The sequence below is a fragment of the Bison bison genome, unplaced genomic scaffold, assembly GCF_000754665.1.
Source record: "Bison bison bison isolate TAMUID 2011002044 unplaced genomic scaffold, Bison_UMD1.0 scf7180017864461, whole genome shotgun sequence".
Lineage (NCBI taxonomy): Eukaryota > Metazoa > Chordata > Mammalia > Artiodactyla > Bovidae > Bison > Bison bison.
In genome coordinates this window covers 15,302,110-15,324,354 of record NW_011495023.1, presented here as the reverse complement: position 1 = coordinate 15,324,354, position 22,245 = coordinate 15,302,110, and the positions used below count along the sequence as shown (strand labels likewise).

General features: G+C 40.2%; 1 protein-coding gene across 5 annotated transcripts in view; it reads right to left on the bottom strand.

Annotated features, from left to right (window-relative positions):
• The window catches only part of CACNB2 (calcium channel, voltage-dependent, beta 2 subunit), a 432,395-nt gene that overhangs the window by 118,657 nt on the left and 291,493 nt on the right, over positions 1-22,245 (bottom strand). For 4 of the 5 annotated variants that reach the window (XM_010859991.1, XM_010859994.1, XM_010859992.1 and 1 more), the window contains one exon: positions 13,688-13,807. In XM_010859991.1, the coding sequence (XP_010858293.1) occupies positions 13,688-13,807 (120 nt within the window). Of the gene's footprint in view, positions 1-13,687; positions 13,808-14,647; positions 14,755-22,245 lie in introns of those variants that run through there. The other variant, XM_010859993.1, reaches the window with a different exon arrangement.

The following is a 22,245-nucleotide window of genomic DNA, read 5'->3' as shown; positions in this document are numbered from 1 at the left end:
AAGCCACAACTAAGACCTGGAGCAGCCAAATTAGATTAGAAAAAAAAAGAAAGGTAGTTTGGTTGCCAGGGGCGGTAGGGAGGTAGAAAGAGGTGTTGGTCAACAGGTAGAGAGTTTCAGGTGTGTAAGACGTGACAGTTCTAGAGATACTACATGACGTGAATATGGCCAACATGGCTGAGCAGTACATACACTTCAAAATGGTAAACAAAATTAAAAAGAAAAACACTTCAGTGCGTTGATCGTTCAAGGTAAATTGGAATTAGATGGTATTTAAGCAAAATTAAGCCAAATAACGGCCTTTGTCGAGATCTTCGACAGTCAATCTTGATAACCTTAGAAAAAGCACATCACTGGCTAGCAAAGGTCTATCCCTGAAGAGACATGCACTGCACTGTGGGGGCCCCAGTAAGCCCTATTTCTGGTCTCCAGCCCTTCTCCACCCCAGCCTTATTTCCATCCACCTGCTCCCCATCCCTGCAGGGTCTGGCTCACTGTTGCTGCTGTTATTTGCTCAGCTATGACTCTTTGCAACCCCAGGGACTATAGCCCACCAGGCTGCTCTGTCCATGGGATTTTCCAGGCCAGAATACTGAAGTGGGTTGCCATTTCCTTTTCCAGGGGATCTTCCTGACCCAGGATTGAACCTGTGTCTCCTGCTTGGCAGGTGCGACCTTTACCACGGAGCCACCTGGGAAGCTCTCACAGTGACATGCATGTTTGGCATCGTCATTAATCAGCCCATGAGTTTCTTGAGGGAGAAACCACATCGAACAGATCTCTGATATCCCTTCTTCTAGCTCCTAGCTCAAAAGCACAAAACCACCCATCAAATGTTTCCTAATTGAACAAATTCTGCTCTTTCACAGTTTGCAACATCTTTCACTTGGCTCTTGGTAGGGCAAAAGCTCAAGAGCAGAGAGACGTTGTCTATTTTAAGTGCTTAAAGGTCTTTGTGTTATTCCCCGTTCATATATGATAGAGAGAAAAAGAGAAGAATCATGTATTTATAGCTATGTTTATAAAGATATCACAAAGATGTTCAGTTACAGCTCTTGACAAAAAAGAACACTTGAGCAGCAAAGTTTATAATAATCCTTTCCCAATCCATTTATGGTTTTGAAACTGCCAGAAGTCTGTATTATGTTAACAGTCTTTATAAGGGTTCTTACACCAGAATGCAGTTTGAATGTGGGCAAACCTCAGATTCCTAGAACTTCCATTAATAAAAACCATAAATCCACTGGAAGAGAGTGTTGAATTCGAGTATCAGGTTCTCTTTTAAACATGTAACTCTTATCCATAAGAAACTTAAAACTCACTCCTGGGTAGACTGCCAAGATAAATATAACCATAAAGAAAGAAGGAACGGCGTGTAATTTTATTCCTAAAATACTCAAGTGTTACTCAGGAAAGAGCCCATGAGAAGAACAAGAGAGCATCGTTTGTTAACTTGCTCTTGATAACAGAGGCAGGAGTCTACAACCATGAGATGAAGAAGCTTGTCCTTACAGTGTCCTTACACAGCATGAACACGTGTTTAGTTGCTCAGTCATGTCTGACCTTTTGTGACCCCAAAGACTGTAGCCCGTCAGGCTCCTCTGCCCATGGGATTTTCCCGGCAAGAATACTGGAGAGGGTTGCTATTTCTTTTCCCAGGGGATCTTCCTGACCCAGGGATCAAACCTGCATATCCTGCACTGGCAGATGGATTCTTTACCACTGAGGCATCAGGGAAGCCCAAGCCACTCAGTTGTGTCCAATTCTTTGTGACCCATGGACTGAAACCTGCCAGGCTTCTCCGCCCATGGAATTCTCCAGGCAAGAATACTGGAGTGGGTAGCCATTCCCTTCTCCAGAGGATCTTCCTGACCCAGGGACTGAAGTCTGGTCTCCCACATTGCAGGCAGATTCTTTACCATCTGAGCCACCAGGGAAGCCCCTTTAAGAAACATAGAGCCTCTGCCTTTACTTTCAAGAGGCTTACAGTCTAGTGCTGGGGACAGGACACCACCTCAGTCCTGGGGATGGACAGGGGCACAATTGGACCTCATCAATGAGCTGTGAAGATCATGTGATAGTGCAAATGTTACACGGGACAGCAGCCAGTACAGATGTGTTACCCAGGACCCACTACCAAGCCAGGAACAACTCCAATATGGTAGCGACCAAGTAACAGAGCAGGGCCCTACAGGGCTTTCCAGGACAGATTCTCTACCCCATGTCCTCCGCCTGCCTCTTGTCTGTAGAAAAACTTGAGACTAATGAGAGACATGAGAAAATGTAGATACAAAAGGAAATGGTCAAAAAGACAAAATAATAAATAGTTTCATCATTAAACAAAGACAAGGACCTTTATTGTCAGGAGCTATGGATAATATTCTGAGCCATGTCCTTTGAGCTGTTTGGCAGAGAATGAAACGCCCACCAGGCGGAAGAAGTTAACTACATGATGACCAGACTACAGCCCTGATATGAAATACTCCGTCTTGCATAATTCTGAGAACTGACCTCAAGGAAATGGGAACAGAACCACTCCGGAACTGAAGATTAACTTTACTTAGAACAATCAAGATGACACTGATCAGACCACTATATGACCAATTTCAAGATGACTGTCAGAGCTGACTCTGCGGTTCTGCATGTAGCTCCCTTCCTCTGCTTATGCGCAGCCCTGAAACTCTCCTTTAAAAGCCCCTGCCTCCTGATCAGCAAGGAAGAGTTGGTTTTTTAAGATGTGAGTCCACTTTCTTCTCAGGATTGCCAGCTTCCTCAGTAAAGCTATCTTTCCTTTAACCCAACACTTGTCTCTTAGTGGATTCTTGAGTGATAAGCAGCCAAATCTGAGTTTGGTAACATCCATATACAATGGCATATGGTGACCTTGCACAACTGAAAGGGGAATGAAATGAGGAGTTGCATCACTTCTAATACAGATACCCTATTAGACACTGACATTGAAGGCAGGAGGAGGAGCTGCCTGTGCCCATCCCAGTCCCCTGCCTGGGAACTCTGCACGGGACAGGCACCAGCTCATGCAGTTATCACTGAAACCAAGAGCATCACATATAACTTATCAAAAGGTCAAGCAGTCTATGCAGAGTTGGAATCCAAACCCAGGTTTCCTTGAGTTGAGTAATTGTGAGAGACCACATGACCCACAGCAACTAAAATATCTCCTATCTGACCCTTTACAGAAAAAAACCCTGGTGACGCCTGAACTAAGTCTGTGGGTTTGGGAGGATGACATGAACACTGACAGAAATTTTTAAAAATGCAGAAAAGAAAAGGTTTGAAAGAAAAAATTGGGTAGCTTAATTTTAAATAGCTGAATTGATAGAGATCCCAAAAAAGGGAGATGTGAGATACTAACACTAGGGACAGAGGTCAGGGGCAGAGGTACAGAATTAAAGAATGAAAGTGATGATGAACCATTGTAAAGGATGAGATGGTAAAAGGAAAGACAGAAGTGATGTAAAGCTTGTTACAGAGGTGAAATTCTATACTGAAAGAAGAAATTACACAGAAGTCCCAATATGTCAAAAAAACAATTAATAACAGAGCTGCTTCAGCTGAATCCAGGAGGAATGCACCAGAGCACACGCTGCTAGGTAGCCCTTTGCCTCTGCTGTGGCTCCTCAGGAATTCACTGGTTTGAAAACCAAAGTCATGCCTCCAAAGATAAAAGCCAGTAGGTCAATGGAATTCTACTCAGCTATTAAAAAAATGAAGTAATGCCATTTGCAGCAACAAAGATGAAACTAGAGATAATCATACTAAGTGAATAAGTTAGAAAGAGAATGACAAATACTGTACGATATCACTTATATGTGGAATCTAAACTACAACACAAATGAACCTATTTATGAAACAGAAACAAAATCAGGGCCATAGGGAATAAACTGGTGGTTGCCAAGGTGGGGGTGGGAGAGGGTAGGAGTGAGAGTTTGGAGTTAGCATATGCAAACTATTACATATAGACTGGATAAACAATAAAGTTCTACTGTATAGCATAGTGAACTATATTCAATATACTGTGCTAAACCATAATGGAAAAGAATATGAAAAAGAATGTGTGTATATATATAGCTATATAATATATATCTATGTATAACTGAGTCACTTTACTGTACAGCGGAACTTAACATTGTAAGTCAATTACACTTCAAATAAAAAATGAATTTTTAAAAAGTCAGAAGGTCAAGGTTGTTGCATTTGGTGGAACAAACTTCCAGACTTCAGTGGAGGGAAACAGTGAAAGAGACTGAAAAGGAAGAGAGGTAATAGAAATAGGCTTGTGTTGTAACCAGGACCTATCATTTCAAATAGACTTAGTAGAGATGAAAAAAAAAAAAAAAAAAAAAAAAAAGGCAAGGCTTACAAAGAAGTCCAGGGACCAGTTAATAAGAGGTCAGTGAACATCGCTAGAGAGCATCAATAAAGAGAGACAGAAATTGGTTTCAAGGAAGTGGGGAAGAAATGACAGAAGAGGAAGTGAGAGCTAATGCTGGTATAATTCAGGTTGGCACTAACAGGAAGGGAGAGATGCGGATGGGAGGAAGTCAGGGTTGTCAAAAGGTAGGGAGACATTTGTTCTTCCAGAGGGAAGGGAGAAAAAAAGAAGAGTGCGGCAGACAGTTTGCTGAAATTGGCTTTAACAATTACCCGCCAGAATCCATGGCCCTGGGCATTCCCTCCCACACCCACTACAGGCTGAGAGTTTGAGCCAGAGGGTATTAGCACACAGGAAACAAGAAGAGACTCGAATATTGCCCTCTGGGAGCTGTTCTCTCTTTCTGTGCTTGTAACCCTGAGAACACTGGGAGGAGGAGCCAGCCAGCCTGCTGGCGATGGGAGATCACCCAGAGGAGGAGGAGCAGCCCAACCTGACAGCTGCCAACCTACAGACACAGGCAAGAGGCCATCCCAGATCAGCCGGTCACCAGCTCACCTGTCAGCAGGCCAGTAATGCACAGAAGATCATTGTGACCTAAGCCACTGAATGGAGAGTAGTTTGTCCTGATGTAAAAGACAGTAAAGAAATTGATACTGTCTGTGTTACATGATCGTTAACTGCTCTGTTCAGTCACTCAGTCGTGTCCGACTCTTCGCGACCCCATGGACTGCAGCATGCCAGGCTTCCCTGTCCATCACCAATTCCTGAAGCCTGCTCATACTCATGTCCATTGAGTCAGTGGTGCCATCCAATCACCTCATCCTCTGTTGTCCCCTTCTCCTCCTGCCTTCAACCTTACCCAGCATCAAGGATTTACTTGTATCTAGATAACTGCTCTAGAGGATTTAAAAATGCTCTAGGATGAAGAGCTTTCCTTTTTCCTTTTCTAGCTTTCAAATTGTTTACAATGAACAGTAATCACTCAGTAAGTGCCATTATTACTGCGTTATTACTGTTATTGTCAACTAACATTTGAGATGAGTGGAATTACAGCACCAACGTATATGATCGTACCTACCTACTCATATTTAGGAGCTACACAGAAGCCTATCAGGTCCATGGGGCTTTCACACACTTTTTCTTTCTTACAGCCTAACCTAATTTATATTTGAACAACAAACTAACTCACAATGTTGGAAATTAGACATATTTTGCCAATTTTCTAGCACAATTTGGAAGGTAATTGCTATGAGTAAAAGAGGGCTGACGGTTTTTCAACGCAAAAATTAAGAGACAGTACTAAAGTGAGCAGTGGGAAAATAATCTAGTCTAAAATATTTTCCAAAGAATGTCTCCCATACTTTATGTTTTTGATGATGAGACCTCTCTGCTGGATTTTATTTTGTACCAATTAAATGCGTTTTTTCCCCCTATGTGGAGCCATCTACTCTAATACCTGCCACATGTTCTTTGAATTCTGTCCAATAGTGGGTTTGCCCCTATTGAACACACTTCTGTGTCCAATATCTTATAGGTTTAAGAAACTATGTGATTAGGCATACACACATCTCTCCTACCTCCCACATGCTTTTCTCACTAAGATACATTTTTAGAAACATGTCTAATGTTTTTTAAAATAAAAATTCATCTTCGGGTTGAAGGTGAATGAACACATTCCTGTTGATTCATTCTTCTGAAAAGGCCAGGTAGGAGATATTTCCAACTGGATAGGATTCTCCCACTGTCTAAGGCATTTACAAACTAAGGTAATATGAAAAACATTTTTCTTCTGTTATAGTATGCTTATTGATAAATACTAAGATTAAAAACCTGGTGAATTGAACAAATGCTTCCTCCTGAAACTATTTTTTTTTCCTGTGTGTGAAAAAAGTCTAAACCCATAGCTTTAGGACAGCAAATGAGATGGAAGTAGACAAAACCTTAGAATATAGAAAACAAGAGGCAGTGGCAACTAGCAAAGTAGAAAGAGGGAGAATTAAAGTAAAGAGACCAGGGACTCCTCTGGGCACACTGACCAGATGAAGAGAAACTCCCTCCCACCACTACCCTATAAAAAACTAGCAGTCAAGAAGCTTTACCATCAGTCTGAAAGCTTCCACTCAGCTTTATATCTTGCTCTTAACTATGAATGTGCTTTGCGTACTCAGTTGCTCAGTCGTGTTTGACTCTTTACGACCCCATGGACTGCAGCCTATGACCCCATGGACTGCAGGCTCCTCTGCCCATGGAATTTTCCAGGCGAGAATACTGGAGCAGATTACCATTTCCTCCTCCAAGGATCTTCTCAACCCAGGGATCACACCTGCGTCTCTTGTGTCTCCTGCATTGGCAGGCAGGATTCTTTACCGATGTGCCACCTGGGAAACCCTTAACTATGAATGGAAATCCAAAATCAAACTTTTGAAGAAAATCTCCAGATACATAAATAAAATCCAATTAAAAGTTTAAAAAAACACATTACATAAAACCTAAAAGAAATCTTAAGAGATATAAGAGAAAATATTATAGCCATGGAATAAGGAGGACAAGAAGCTATAAAAGGGGAAATGACAGGAAAGCTGTTGGGAATTAGAAATTTTGAAAAACAAAAAATTCAGTAAGTATGTTAAAGGTGGAGAAAAACTCAGAACAAAAAGACAAAAAGGATAGTAAGAAAAAAAATGAGTAGGGAAGAAAACCCAAACCAGACATCTGACAAACGAGAGAACCAGAAAAAGGAAAGCAGAGAAAGAAATGATCAAAAACAAATAAACAAATAACACACTTTTCAGAAGTGAAGAGACTGGCCCTTCACAATGAATATTCATATGAAATGCTGCTCACCAGAAATAACAAGCTTCACATCAAGGCCAAATTTCAAACAGCTCTCAAAGTATAAGAGAAAATCATGTAGAAATCACACTCAGAGACAGAATGGCACTGGCAATCACAACAGCCGTGCTGGATGCCAGAGGAAAACAAAACAATGTCTTGAAAATTCTGGGGGAAAATGCTTTTCATATATGAATATTATACCCAGCCAAAGCAGTAATTAAATAGGAGACTACGACAAAGACATCTTCAAGTTGGCAAGATCTCAGAAAACTAATCCTTCCTCTAGAAGGTTCCATGTTTTCTTTCCTAATGTTGGCCACTCTTCACATTGCTTATCAAGTTTTCCTTCTTGTCCACTCCCCAGTTTCTACTTTACAACCTAAACTGCATCTATCCATATTGGAAGGTATAGTTTAAAGCCATCACCAGCCCCAAGAAGAATTTTCTGTTCCTGCCAGCTGGGGGCAGTCTGTCTGGAGACCAAAATACTTCTCTGCTTCTGACTAGCGTGGTTTAAGGCCACAACTTTTCTCCCTGAACAAATATTAGAAGCCTTCTGCAGAGATATTTTGCTTATCTGTTTTTTCCTTATGGTTCTGGCCTTTCAATGCCTCCTCTACCCATCAACTGTAACTAATACACTTCAATACAATAGATATTTACTGGTAAGAGAACAACTGACTTAAAATTTCACATTAATTCATTTATCTAAGCATGCCACACCAAACCTATTTCATTTCTGCCTCAGTGCCGTCCACATTCAGATTTCTCAACTCAGAATTCTGCACAGAGGAAAGATCATTTTGAGGGAAGTGAAAAGGAAAAGGAAAAAAAAAACTTTCAATAAAAAAATGATGATTTTAGAACCCAGCAATGTCCATGCAAAATTTTTACATGAATGTTCATAATGGCGTTATTCAGTTCAGTTCAGTCACTCAGTCATGTCCGACTCTTTGCGACCCCATGGACTGCAGAATGCCAGGCCTCCCTGTCCATCACCAACTCCCAGTTTAATTAAACTCATGTCCACTGAGTCAGTGATGCTATCCAACCATCTCATCCTATGTCGTCCCCTTCTCTTCCCACCTTCAATCTTTCCCAGCATCAGGGTCTTTTCCAATGAGTCAGTTCTTCACATCAGGTGGCCAAAGTATTGGAGCTTCAGCTTGAACATTAGTCCTTCCAATGAACACTCAGGACTGATCTCCTTTAGGATGGGCTGGTTGGATCTCCTTGCAGTCCAAGCGACTCTCAAGAGTCTTTTCCAACACCACAGTTCAAAAGCATCAATTCTTCGGCGCTCAGCCTTTTTTATAGTCCAACTCTCACATCCATACATGACTACTGGAAAAACCATAGCCTTGACTAGACGGACCTTTGTTGACAAAGTAATGTCGCTGCTTTTTAATATGCTGTTGGTCATAACTAATCTCATGGCTGCAGTCACCATCTGCAGTGATTTTGGAGCCCCCCAAAATGAAGTCAGCCACTGTTTCCACTGTTTCCCCATCTATTTCCCATGAAGTGATAGGACTGGATGCCATGATCTTTGTTTTCTGAATGTTGAGCTTAAGCCAACTTTTTCACTCTCCTCTTTCACTTTCATCAAGAATCTCTTTAGTTCCTCTTCATTTTCTGCCATAAGGATGGTGTCATCTGCGTATCTGAAGTTATTGATATTTCTCCCAGCAATCTTGATTTCAGCTTGTGCTTCATCCAGCCCAGCGTTTCTCATGATGTACTCTGCATATAAGTTAAATAAGCAGGGTAATAATATACAGCCTTGACATACTCCTTTTCCTATTTGGAACCAGTCTGTTGTTCCATGTCTAGTTCTAACTGTTGCTTCCTGACCTGAATACAGATTTCTCAAGAGGCAGGTCAGGTGGTCTGGTATTCCCATCTCTTTCACAATTTTCCACAGTTTATTGTGATCCACACAGTCAAAAGCTTTGGCATAGTCAATAAAGCAGAAATAGATGTTTTTCTGGAACTCTCTTGCTTTTTCTATGATTCAGCAGATGTTGGCAATTTGATCTCTGGTTCCTCTGTCTTTTCTAAAACCAGCTTGAACATCTGGAAGTTCACGGTTCACATATTGCTGAAGCCTGGCTTGGAGAATTTTGAGCATTACTCTACTAGTGTGTGAGATGAGTACAATTGTGTGATAGTTGAGCATTTTTTGGCATTGCCTTTCTTTGGGATTGGAATGAAAACTGACCTTTTCCAGTTCTTGCTTAAAGATGGAAACAACCCAAATGTCCACCAACTGATAAACGAGTAAATAAAATGTGATAAATGCATACAATGGAATATTACTTGTCAAGGAAAAGGAATGGAGTGCTGATACATGCGAAAACAGGAATAAATGCTGAAAATGTTACTTAAATGAAAGTAGCCAATCACGACAGATCTCCTATTGCATGATTTCATTTATATGCAGTAACCAGAACCAACAAATCTATAGAGACAGGAAACTGAATAGTGGTTGCCTAGGGCTGAGGTGGGTGGGAAGAAGAGCACGTGACTGCTAATTTACAACATGAGATTTCTTAGGGGGATAAGGAAAATGTTCTAAAGTTGACTACAGTAATGGTTGCAACACTAAATATTCTAAAATCCATGGAATTGTACATTTTATTTTTTATTTACTATTTTAAAGATTTTTTTTTTGGTGTGGACCATTTTTAAAGTCTCTACTGACTTGGCTACAATATTGCTTCTGTTTTGGCCACAAGGCATGTGGGGTCTTAGCTTTTTGCCAGGGATCGAACCTGTACCCTCTGCTCTGAAAGGTGAAGTCAATCACTGGACCACCAGTGAAGTCTCCAAAACGTTACACTTTAAATGAGTGAATTATATCTCAGTAAAGCTGTTCTACTAAGAAGATCAATGTGGGAATAAATTAAGCTCCTATATTATTTGCCTTTAAGGCAATATCAAAGAGCACCAGATTTAATAGGGCAGGCTCTTCAAAGTACAGAGAACCTGAACAAGATCGAAATGTGCATGTGGGATCAGAAAACATCAAGTTAAAGAACAAGGTCATGTGAATTATTTGCCTCAAAATAAATATTGAATCTGTTCACTGTAGAGTTTACTAGTTTAAGAGAAGCTGTAACAAAGAAGTAGTGAAAAGTACTGGGGTTTATGCAAAGCACAGAGGGCCAGGTTATATAATCCTATGTAGGTCAGTTAATTTCAAAAGCTATTTTCTCTAGTTTCATTCCTTGTCAATCACCTTATTTCATAGGCGTATTCTTAAGGCAATTAATGGATAATATATTTCATATTTACAGAGTGCCAGGGTCTGAAAACACCACTGAGGTTTATTTCAGGCACTTGCACAGGATTTTTGTTTTTAGTTCATTTGTCTTTATTATGATTCCATGATTGTTTCTGGTTGAAAGATCAGTGTTTTTGATACTGCACACACTTATGGCAAGTGATCTGCAGGGTAGGTGAGTTAAAAGCACCAAGATACAAAGGCTTTCTACTTGAAGGATGTTATAATAGGCACAAAATAAATGTAAAAAACATTTGCGTCTTTCAAAATGCTTGGAAAAAGTGCTTAAAACTATCTTAAAAGTAAACAATGATTTCATGTATTTTTGAACTTTAAGGTTTCATTTTGAAATAGATCCCGCAAAGTCATGATGATATATTGGAAGAGGAAAATAGATTAAAAACAGCCCAATGAATGACCCATGTGTGATCCTTTTTTTTGTATACCTTCTTCAAAAAGATCAGATTTAAGAAATCAGACCTACCAAACCATGATTTTAACCAGAAGTACACTTAAATCCTACTCTTTGTTTCTTCTTTCAGAACATATTCAAATTCTCATTCACTTTAGTGTAACTTATATATTTGAATCCAGAGGTTTAAGATAATTGGCCTAATTTTAAAGAATAAAAATGAATGTAAGTTGTTTTCATTAAACATAGGATATAGCCCTTCAATTATTTTGCTTTTGTTTTAAATTCTTTTCATTTTCTTTCATCTTCTACTTCTCTTGTAACTATAAATGTTTTAGTCTGTATGACAAGTAACACAAATCTGGCTTGATGAAAGAAAACATTATGATCCATGCTGGGTTGAAAGATACTAAAAAGTTCTGCCATATAACACAGGGAGCCCAACCCGTCTCTGTGATGACCTAAAGAGGTGGGATGGGGGCAGTGGGTGGGAGGCTCAAGAGGGTGGGAATATACTTATGGCTGATTCGAGTTGTTTTATGGCAGAAACAAACACAACATTGTAAAGCAATTATTTTCCAATTAAGACAAAAAAAAAAAGTTCTATGCAGCTGTGTCACTGAACTCAGGACTTAAACAGCAATGAGAGACAAAAATGCACCAACAAATAACTAAAGACTTTGTGGTTGATGAAAAGCAAACCTACAAGACACTGGATTGTATGATGATGGGATATGAGCCGGAGAAACTGTTTAATTTTAGCATGTGAAAAATCACACGAATAAACAAGTGCAAATAGAACACTCTTATTTCTGGAATACAAACTGTTATTTAGTTTTTTTTCCTTGACTTTATTTATTTTTTTTTCCTTTGGCACCCTGGTGCAAAATATAGAATGCAGAATTAAGATTCTAAATTGCATCATATATTAGCTACAAGACAAATTTGGGGCAATTAACTTCATTGGTTGTACATTCATTAATTTCAACTTGGTAATTTTTCTATTGCAGTAAAACATTTACCAAGAAACCTACCCTTTTAATAATTTTTAAGTGAAGAGCAGAACTGTTGCCTGTACTATATTCTAGACACAATGGTGTACAAGAGATCTCTAGGACTTATTCATCTTATATAACTGAAACTTTCTATCTGCGGAATCTCCCCATTTCCTCCTCCTCCAGTCCCTGGAAACCATCATTCTGCCCTCTGCTTCTAGGAGTTTGACTACTTTATTATTCTTTTATTAAAATTTTTTTTTAAATTGGAGAATAGTTGCTTTACAATGTGTCGGTTTCTTCTGTACAACAACGGGAATCAGACAGAACTATATATATATACACACACACACACACACACACATATCCCCTCCCTTCTGAGCCTTCCTCCTTGACTACTTTAATATCTCCTATCAGTGGAATCATAAAGCGTCTGTCCTTCTGTGATCAGCTGATTTCACTTAGCATATGTCCACCACTCTCACCCATATTGTCACATCATAATGTTTTAAATGGTTAACTTCAGCAGAGCAGATTTGTTTGTGGCAACGGGGCCACACCTTGCTTTATCAGTTTTCTGCTTCTGCCCTTTATGAGTCCTTTTGCAGTCAAGACTGTCACACCTGGAGATGACTTCCCTGCCCGCTGAGGTGAGAACACTGTTTTGATGTCCAGAAGTACTTTTGTTTTTTTTTTAAGTCAAGGTCTCCTGGCAGCTCCTCTGCAAACTACTATGGCAGCTGGGCTAGAGGTCATGAATATTACATAAGGGCAGTCCATGTATTCAAACCAGCATCTCCAAGCCATGATTCCCATAGCAACACACAGAGATTTTACTCATCTTGGAGACGAAGCAGCCAGCAGAAGTATTCTAATGTTACCCTGGATTTTTTTTTTTTTTTTTTAGCAAGATCAACACTTACTCTTTTTTCAAAGCAGTGATTTTTTTCAAAAGAAAACCAATGACCTCGTTAAAATAGGTTCATTTAAAAATTACCAAGTATCACACACACCAAGGCCCTTTGAACTTGAACAACAGCAGTCTATGCTTTAGAAATAGCTGCTATTTGAACCACTGCAGGGGAGAAAGAATCCAAATCATGGCAATGTGTGAAATGAAACAGTCTCAGCTAAATTCTGTACTTCTATGTTTCATATTTGGTTTCCAGTCCCCCTTCCACTTAATTATTACAGGATAGAGAAGAAAGAGCTCCAAAGGGAGGGACATCTTTAATTAATAAAATCCTTTCTTGCTTTCTTTCTGAAAAGCATAATGCAATCCATTTTTTTTAAAATATAAGAAAAATACCATTATAAAACACCTAAGGAGTAAAAATGAGGGGAAAGATTGTTCAAGTCTAAGAGAATAAACATCAGCTTGAAGAAAGTTTGTTTTTCTAAGCAGAGAAATGGTTTCCTGAAAAACAAAACAAAACAAAACAAAGTAAATCCTTTTTCTATTAGAAGCAGTTTTTCCTCTTTGTATATTCAGGGATCATTTTTCTGCATCTAAATAAACCATCCACCCATGGAAACAAGTTGCTTGGATTATAAAACAACATAAAAGGCAAGACCACTCATGTATTACACTGCCTTCTTCCACCAAGGGAAGACAATACATTCCACATCCTGTACCTCTTTACAGCCAATCAAGGAAGCACGGTAACAGACCAGATGTACATTTCAGAAGGAATTTCCGCAGGTGGCCCATCATGGACTCAGCACAATGGACAAAGAGCTTGGCAGAGAAGGAAGGGTTTTACCTTTGCTTTTTCCAACTGGGCCTGGGCCTGTCGCTCTGCTTCTCTGCGCACTGCCTCCCGATCTTCCTCCAAAGAAACATCTGAATCGGATGGACGGCTGGTGTAGGAGTCTGCCGAACCCTGGAGAGGAAAATGGACATTTTAAAAGAGATTCCGTCTATGATGCTGGCCACAGAAAAGTCTCACTGACACGGCAGTTAGCTTCCTAGATTGTGCTGTCCATTCCTGAAAAGAGGAATAAAAATAATCCATTTTGGTGGCAAACCAGCTACACACATCCAGCTTTGGTTTGCAGACCACTTACTAGGAGAGTTACGCCGTTCAAGTTATTGATACCCTTCCTTCCTAAGTCTTATGGTCCAATTAGGAGCCTTTGTGGAAGCCAGAACAAGTTCTCTCATCATTAAACCGACTGTGGTGCAGTGCAGTGAAGGACACACACACCGTTTTCAAGGAGAGCTTCAAGAACAGTCCACAGCTACAGTGAGAATTTACAATTAGGAAGAAGATAGGCTAAAAAAACAACAACAACAACAAACATAAAGTCAAGGGAGTTATCAACTTGAACTCTCTGACACGCCACTACCATAGATGACCCTCTCTTTGATCTTAAGCATCCTTTGGTACCTCTGTATTCACCTAATGCCTCCTCTGACAAAATTGTAAGGCAACAGCTGCCAGCTTCCCTCAATCTTTAAGCAACATATCTTTTTCAATCCCTTTAAGTGGATATTTCATCAAAGGCTTCTACGGGAAAACACCTGCCCGGGGGGAGCTCCTAGGGAGATAAACCACCGCAGAGGAAAGGGAGCTAGAGGATTAGAGGACTCTCTTCCGCTCCCTCTTTCGCAATCAGCATCATATTACTAATCACAGGAGCCCCAGAGAGCCCTCACTTGTACCAGCGACAGAAACAACGACAAAATAACGTCTCCCCTCTACGAAAGCCCTGAAGCTTACACAGATATCCGAATTCTTCAGCCTTCCTCCCTTGGCGCGTTTCAGAAGCCTGATCCAGGTGGCCTTCATCAGCCAGACAGCGCCTTTCCCGTCCGCAGCTGCAGCCGCGGGCACCGATCCTCAGTGCGCGCTGAGCCCCGCAGAAACCCTGCTCGGTTCCCATCCATGCTCTGGGCAAACCCCCGCTTCTCCGTCCCTTTCTGCCTCCGGGGCTTTCACTTCCTACCCCGGAGGACTCCAATCCAAAGAGATTCTTATTTTCCCATCCCAGTGGGGAGGGGAAACAAACACTTGGATGCTTTCGATTGCTTTAAAGATAACACTTCAAGCGCATCCAAAGACAGGCATCAACTCGTCCTAAACTTCACGCATCTTATGACCCTCTCATCTTCCCTGTTCTTGGATTGTTCAAAGACATTAGTTGTGAGAGAACCTTAAGGGGGGAAAAAAAAAAAAACCAACCTAGTGCAAAACGTATGCAGTGACATTTGCAAGTGCAAAGTTCAAGGCTTATCTTCAGAGATCTGGAGGGGGAGGGCGGAGGACGCGCTCACCGCACTGGGCATGCTCCGTCTGTAGCCTTTTTACGCAGACGCTCACATCACCCGGTTAGTCTGTCAAATTGCCATTTTGCATCTGAAGTGTAAACAGCTGGAAAGGGCTTTTTGATTCTATAGTAACAGGCACCTGGGATGTTTGACATGCTTCTATTTCAGATGAAACGTCTCAAAGATGAAACCTGTACTCTCTCCCTTTTTCTTTTCCTCTTAACAATATCCTTCCATTAATCTGCTGCGGAAAGTATATCCTACGCCATAGGACAATTCATAGATAATACATATGATATATGATATTGTTGGGCAATCGAAATCAAATCATGCTCATCCATTCAATATAAAGCCGCTCTTGATAGCTCCATTTCCTAAACAAAATGCAAGAGAGAGATTTGCTCACTGAAATAGGACTTGAAAGTAACCACAGCGCTAAGCAATGAATTTAACGGAGCTCAAAGTGGCTTTGAACCGCTTCTCCAACTGAGCAACTACCCTTCCAAATAAAGTCACTGGGATAAATAACCATGTGAAATTGCTATCACAGCAATTAGGAACAAATGTAAAAGCTTGGTTGATTTATTAGCTGGAGTTAATATTTATAGAACCATTTAGTCCAAACTCTTCTTATAAATAAAGTGACTGAGGCTTGGGAAAGAATCATACTTATTCATTTCCAGTATTAATGGGAATACTTTTTTGAAAGTTTATGAAGAAATACACACTTCCAGGTTTCCTAAAGTAAACATAAAATTCTATCACTGCATTCTAAACTATGTTTTGTTTGGGGGGGGGCAATTATTTTGTAAAGTCTCGTGCAAATGAAATAAAGCATTCTTAAGAAAATCTTCCTTACTTTTCCCCTCCCTCCTTCCACCCCACCACCCTCTCACTTCTCCCCATCCCTATTCCTTTCATTTCTAGGTTAAGACCAATCTTCATGACTTAAATAGAAAATACAGGAGAGGCTCTAGAATAAACACTGTAGATCAAATGCACCCTCACTGTGGTATCATAACATAAATTAATAGATTACTTATATTTTTATCAAGTGAATATAAAATGCATGGGACACAGAAAATGCATTGCAATTTTTTGGTTCTTGTAAAATTCACAGGGGTGATAGGAGTTTTTCTACACCAACACACATGCTAGGGTAATCCTAATTTTCTCAGAGGGGTTCCTATAGCAGGAATTGTTTAGTCCCTCAGTCGTGTCTGACTCTTTTGTGACTATATGGACTGTAGCCTACCGGGCTCCTCTGTCCATGGGATTTCCCACGCCAGAATACTGGAGTTGGTTGCCATTTCCTTCTCCAAGGGATCTTCCTGACCCAGAGATCGAAGCTGTGTCTCCTGGATTGCAGGGTCTTTTTTTTTTTTTTAAACATGGAGCCATCGGGAATGCCCACAGCAGGACTAGCATAGTAGAAAATTACCAGGAAGCACAATTATATCCCATAAAGGACATTAGGCCCCCCACACGGTCAGGTCACACCTCAGGGAGGATACAAAATTTCTCCTATTAAGAAGCCCATAATGAGAGGAAGAGCGTAACACACACACACACACACAATTGTGTGTGATCTTCTTCCACTATGAACAAAGATTTAAAAATCCTTTGCTTATAATCAGATGACGCTTTTAATTACATAGTCATTTTGAGACCTGTTACCAGGTTGAAATAAGTAAGCAGCGTAAAATACCCTCTGCATTGAGTTTTGGCAATGATCTTTTGAATATCTGCCACAATATATTAACCTCTGACCACTTTACAATGCGAGCTGTGACTTGAACTGATGTCCTCATGGCTTTCATTCTTTGGATCAGTGAAGTATGCTGCTGCTGCTAAGTCACTTCAGTCATGTCCGACTCTGTGTGACCCCAGAGACAGCAGCCCACCAGGCTCCCCCATCCCTGGGATTCTCCAGGCAAGAACACTGGAGTGGGTTGCCATTTCCTTCTCCAATGCATGAAAATGAAAAGTGAAAGGGAAGTCGCTCAGTTGTGTCCGACTCTTAGCGACCCCATGGACTGCAGCCTGCCAGGCTCCCCCGTCCATGGGATTTTCCAGGCAAGAATACTGGAGTGGGGTGCCATTGCCTACACTTTCAAAATATTTTTAATTATAGAAGTTACATGTATCCATCATAGAATGAAGAGAGACACAAATAATCTCTGCCTGAAATTTGCCCACCCAAAAAGCCTCACTATTAAATGGTAGCGTAGTTTAGCCTCCAGAGTTCTTGCATTTTCAAAAGTCACCCTCCCAACGTGTGCCTTACAATTAATCTCCTTCCTTTAGGAAGTGTTGATTTATGCAGTTAGAAGTGGTGTATCTAATTAAGCTTTTGCCTTTGGGACCATAAGGACTTTCTGGGTCATTCTGCCTTCTGTCAGGAAGAGCTGGCGGTCATTTTCGTAAATCCAAATGAGGTTCATCACAAGCTGTACCCCTGATCTCTTGGGTTCCTTCAGTACGATTAGTTGAACTTTTGTAATATTTGCCCTGGCAGGTACATCTCAGATTTCCTTTTCTTTATCTTAATATTCTCACTCCTCATCATACAGTTCCAAAATGCAACCTGCTCCTAATATCTAACAATAGCTCATCTGGGATCACTTACTTATCTCCTCAGGACCTTTACTCCAAATGTGCATTCTTTACTTACAGGAAATGTTAGTTAATTGGATTAATTGATGCTTCTATTTATTCTTCAATTTCTGTTGTTTTCCAATTTATGTCAAATATTTGCACACAAAGCATTGCCTTTTTCCTTTAACACATTTTCCTGGATTTATAAAGTTGGCTTTTTTCATGCTGCACTCTACTGTTTCAATCATATGTCTATTTCCATGTCTATTTTCACATCTTTCTTGAATGCTCTTGTACTTCCGCTTTTAAAACCAAAAGGGTAAGAGTCGTTAGTCTATTGAGGAATGGCTTCCTGGATCCCAAGTGGGTCATCTATTCCTGTAGGAAATCTTCATATGAAGCCTAAAGCAATGCTCCTGGGCAAAATCAAATTCCTTATAGTATCCTGAGGTCACCTCGATTGTAGACCGAAGTGCGTCCCATCTCAGACACTCAAGATTTCAAATGTACAGGACTCGTGTATAGGACAATGCTAAGTCAGTGGCACAGTGGACTTCCATTGCTTCCCCCCGACCTTCTGTGGCAGCAGTACTTTTTGGCACCAGGGACTGGTTTCGCAGAAGGCCAGTTCTCTATGGACTGAGGGCAGGATGGTTTGGGGATGATTCAAGGGCTTTCCTGGTGGCTCAGGTGGTAAAGAATCTGTCTATAATGCAGGAGACCTGGGTTTGATCCCTGGGTCGGGAAGATCCCCTGGAAAAGAGAATGGCTATCCACTCCAGTATTCTTGCCCGCAGAATTCCATGGACAGAGGAGCCTTGTGGGCTACAATGCATGGAGTTGCAAACAGTCAGACATAACTGAACGATTAACACTTTCACTTCCAAGTGCATTACCTTTACTGCGCACTTTATTCCTATTATTATTATATCAGCTTCATCTCAGACCATCAGGCATTAGATACTGGAAGCTGGGAACCCCTGTTCTATGGCACAGACAGACAAGCCATTTCCTTATTGATCAGGCCAATTTTAGGGAAAAAAAGCAGAATGGGATAGACTTCCAAGGACAAAGACTAAGACGAAAAGGGTTCTGTCTTGTATCACATGCTTGTCTTGGCTGGGGGAGATGATTCTTTCATTTCTCATATTGTCATCTATTTTCATAGTTTTAGAAAAACTAACTTTTTCCCTGTGAAGTCATCTGAATGTCTCTAAGAAAATGAATTGCTGACCTCTGCTTTGTTGGTTTCTTTAGGAACAAAACCATAAATTGCCTATTGATAATGAGAGTTCTTGACTCAAAGTTCAAAAATGACACAAGTTATTGAAATGAAGCCCATTTTCATTAATATTGTTTACTTCGGTTTGCCAATGTCACAAAGTTACTATTCAAACCCATTCAGTCATGAAAGTCTCAGATGTGACTGGCCTGCCATTTGGATAAACTTGAAAATAGTGTCAGAGGTGATGGTAATAAATCTATGCAAGTTCAATCTGTTATGACTAAGTACCAGCTAAAATATTAGCTTCAATTTTCTCAGGAGCACACGAAAATTTGTAAACTCTGTATACGTTTCATAAGTACTGGTGAAGACATTATAGTTTGTCCCCAAACAAAACAAAACACCAAAACACCCACCACAAGCTTTTATTCAGTAGTTAATACTTTGGGACAATAAGTGCTGTAACGGTAAGTTAAATGCTAGGAATATGACCTTGTTCCCATCATGGAGCCTGACATTCTAGTGAAGAAGGTCCATTAAAATAATTACCAGAAAAATAATTACAGGGAGAAAACAGTGAACAGGCTGAGATGAGAGAATGATGGTGGGAAGATACCACTTTAATTGGGAAGATAGGATAATCATAAGAGATGATATTTAAGTTGAAATATCCCAAAAGATAAACAAAAAACAAGTCAGCCTTGGGAGGTGCTGGGAAAAGCAATATAGGAGAGGGAATGGCATATGCTAAGGCCCTGAGGACAAGGAATGAAGCACGATCAGGGACGCTAATGTGCTATTCTGCTGGTGTGTTTATTTAAGCTTCCTCCTCTTTCTCTTTCTGTAGGTAATACATGTGGAATATGTCTTCTGGGAATCTCTTCATTTATGTGGCACAACCTCACAGAAAAACTTCTTACACAAGTTTGATTTTCTAAATTAGAATTGGCATTTAAGTTGTCAGCAAATTCCACATTATGGGGAAAATCAAGTCTTCTAAGGTTTAAAGGCGATTCTCTCATTTTCTTCCTTCTAAATTAAGGGCTATCTCATAAAGGCTAATGTCAGGATGTTTTTGAGACTCTTCTATATTATGTGAATTCAAGCAGTCAATTTATTAAGGTTAGACAATGTACACAAGTGATAATAACAATTGCTATTTAAAAAAAAAAACTTTTAGCCTCACCATGGGGCATGTGAGATCTTAGTTCCCCAATCAGGGATTGAACCCATGCCCCCTGCATGGCAGTGCAGAATCTTAACCAATGGGCCATCAGGGGATTCACATAACTGCTAATCTTGAATGAATGCCTATACTGTACTAGGCACTGTGTGGATTCGCCAATATTACATAATTTAATCATTAATTTTTCTCCATTTTTCACTGATGAAAAAACTTTAGCATAGAGAAGTTACCTGAGCGAGGTTACAAAGCTAAAAATTGATGGAGATAGGGGTCAACCTTTAGCAATCTAAATTTAAGTTCCATACATGCAATCAGTTCAGAAAATTAAAAGCCAGAACAGATCCTTACATGCAACTCATCTTTCTGTTAATCAAAAATACATTTTTAAAAATTCTTTAAAAAGTTGAAGTATAGTTGATTTACAATGTTGTGTTAGTTTCAAGTGTGTAGTAAAGTGATTCACTTATATATATTATGTATATATGTATGTGTATATATATAGGGTTCTCAGGTGGTGCTATGGTAAAGAATCCACCTGCCAATGCAGGAGACAAGAGATGCGGGTTCCATCCCTGGGTCAGGAAGATCCCCTGGAGAAGGGAATGGCAATCCACTTCAGTATTCCTGCCTGTAAAATCCTATGGACAGAGGAGCCTGGTGGGCTACAGTCCATGGGGTCACAAAGAGTCAGACATGACTGAGCACAAATATGTGGGTATATATTTGTGTTTGTGTGTGTGTGTGTGTGTGTGTGTATGTGTGTGTGTGTGTGTGTGTGTGCATATATATTCTTTTTCAGATTCTTTTCTGATACAGGTTATTACAAGATATTGAATATAGTTTCCTGTGTTATAGAAAACATGTTTCTGTCTGCCAGGCACACACATAACCATTTCTAAAGGTCCTAATTTGTCATGACGACTTTCAAGTTATTAGCTCTATCTTTGCTGAACCTGGCACTCTCCCCACTCCCTTTCTCCCCTTCCCTTCTCCCCTCCCTTCTGACACACTCTCCCCCTCCAACCACTCCACACACACACCTTCACAGATTCTCCAATTTTATCTTCCCAAAGGCACAATGAAGGTGCAATGAAACAGATAATTTCTCATTCATCAGTGTAACACAATTTTGTGACAATGTGCCTACTACCCTGAAATTTTCTTCACTTCAGAGTATCTCAACTGGAAAGCATTCTTTTTGTTACTTATCTACAATGGAAAGTAGGTAACTAGAATAGGAAAACAATGGAAGTCAAGAAACTGGCTATTGAAAACTTCCCCCTTTCCCTGAAAAAGAACATAAGTTTGGCAAGCTGGTCTTCAGTAGCCTCTCTGGCAGCTACTCTTGTCTAAAGCTGGCTGGAATTCAAGTGTCTCCTGAGTAATCTTTCAGTTCAATAGGAACCATTGTAGTGGCACTGAAACTAAAATTACTAAAAAGTAGAAATGGTAGGTCCAAGGCTCAGTGACGTGACTTACATATTTTTCAGAGTACATTACATTACATTAAAACACTTACACTCAATTATTCTTCGAACCAAGGGTATGATGGCTATTTATGTTTTGTAGAAGAGCTTCTGTCCAATATTTGTAAAATTTGACACTTTCACAAAGAACCATTTTGAGAAAGCTAATGTGGCTCAGACCATGAACTCCTTATTGCCAAATTCAGACTTAAATCGAAGAAAGTGGGGAAAACCACTAGACCATTCAAGTATGACCTAAATCAAATCCCTTATGATTATACAGTGGAAGTGAGAAATAGATTTAAGGGCCTAGATCTGATAGATAGAGTGCCTGATGAACTATGGAATGAGGTTCGTGACATTGTACAGGAGACAGGGATCAAGACCATCCCCATGGAAAAGAAATGCAAAAAAGCAAAATGGCTGTCTGGGGAGGACTTACAAATAGCTGTGAAAAGAGGAAAAGCGAAGGGCAAAGGAGAAAGGGAAAGATATAAACATCTGAATGCAGAGTTCCAAAGAATAGCAAGAAGAGATAAGAAAGCCTTCCTCAGCAATCAATGCAAAGAAATAGA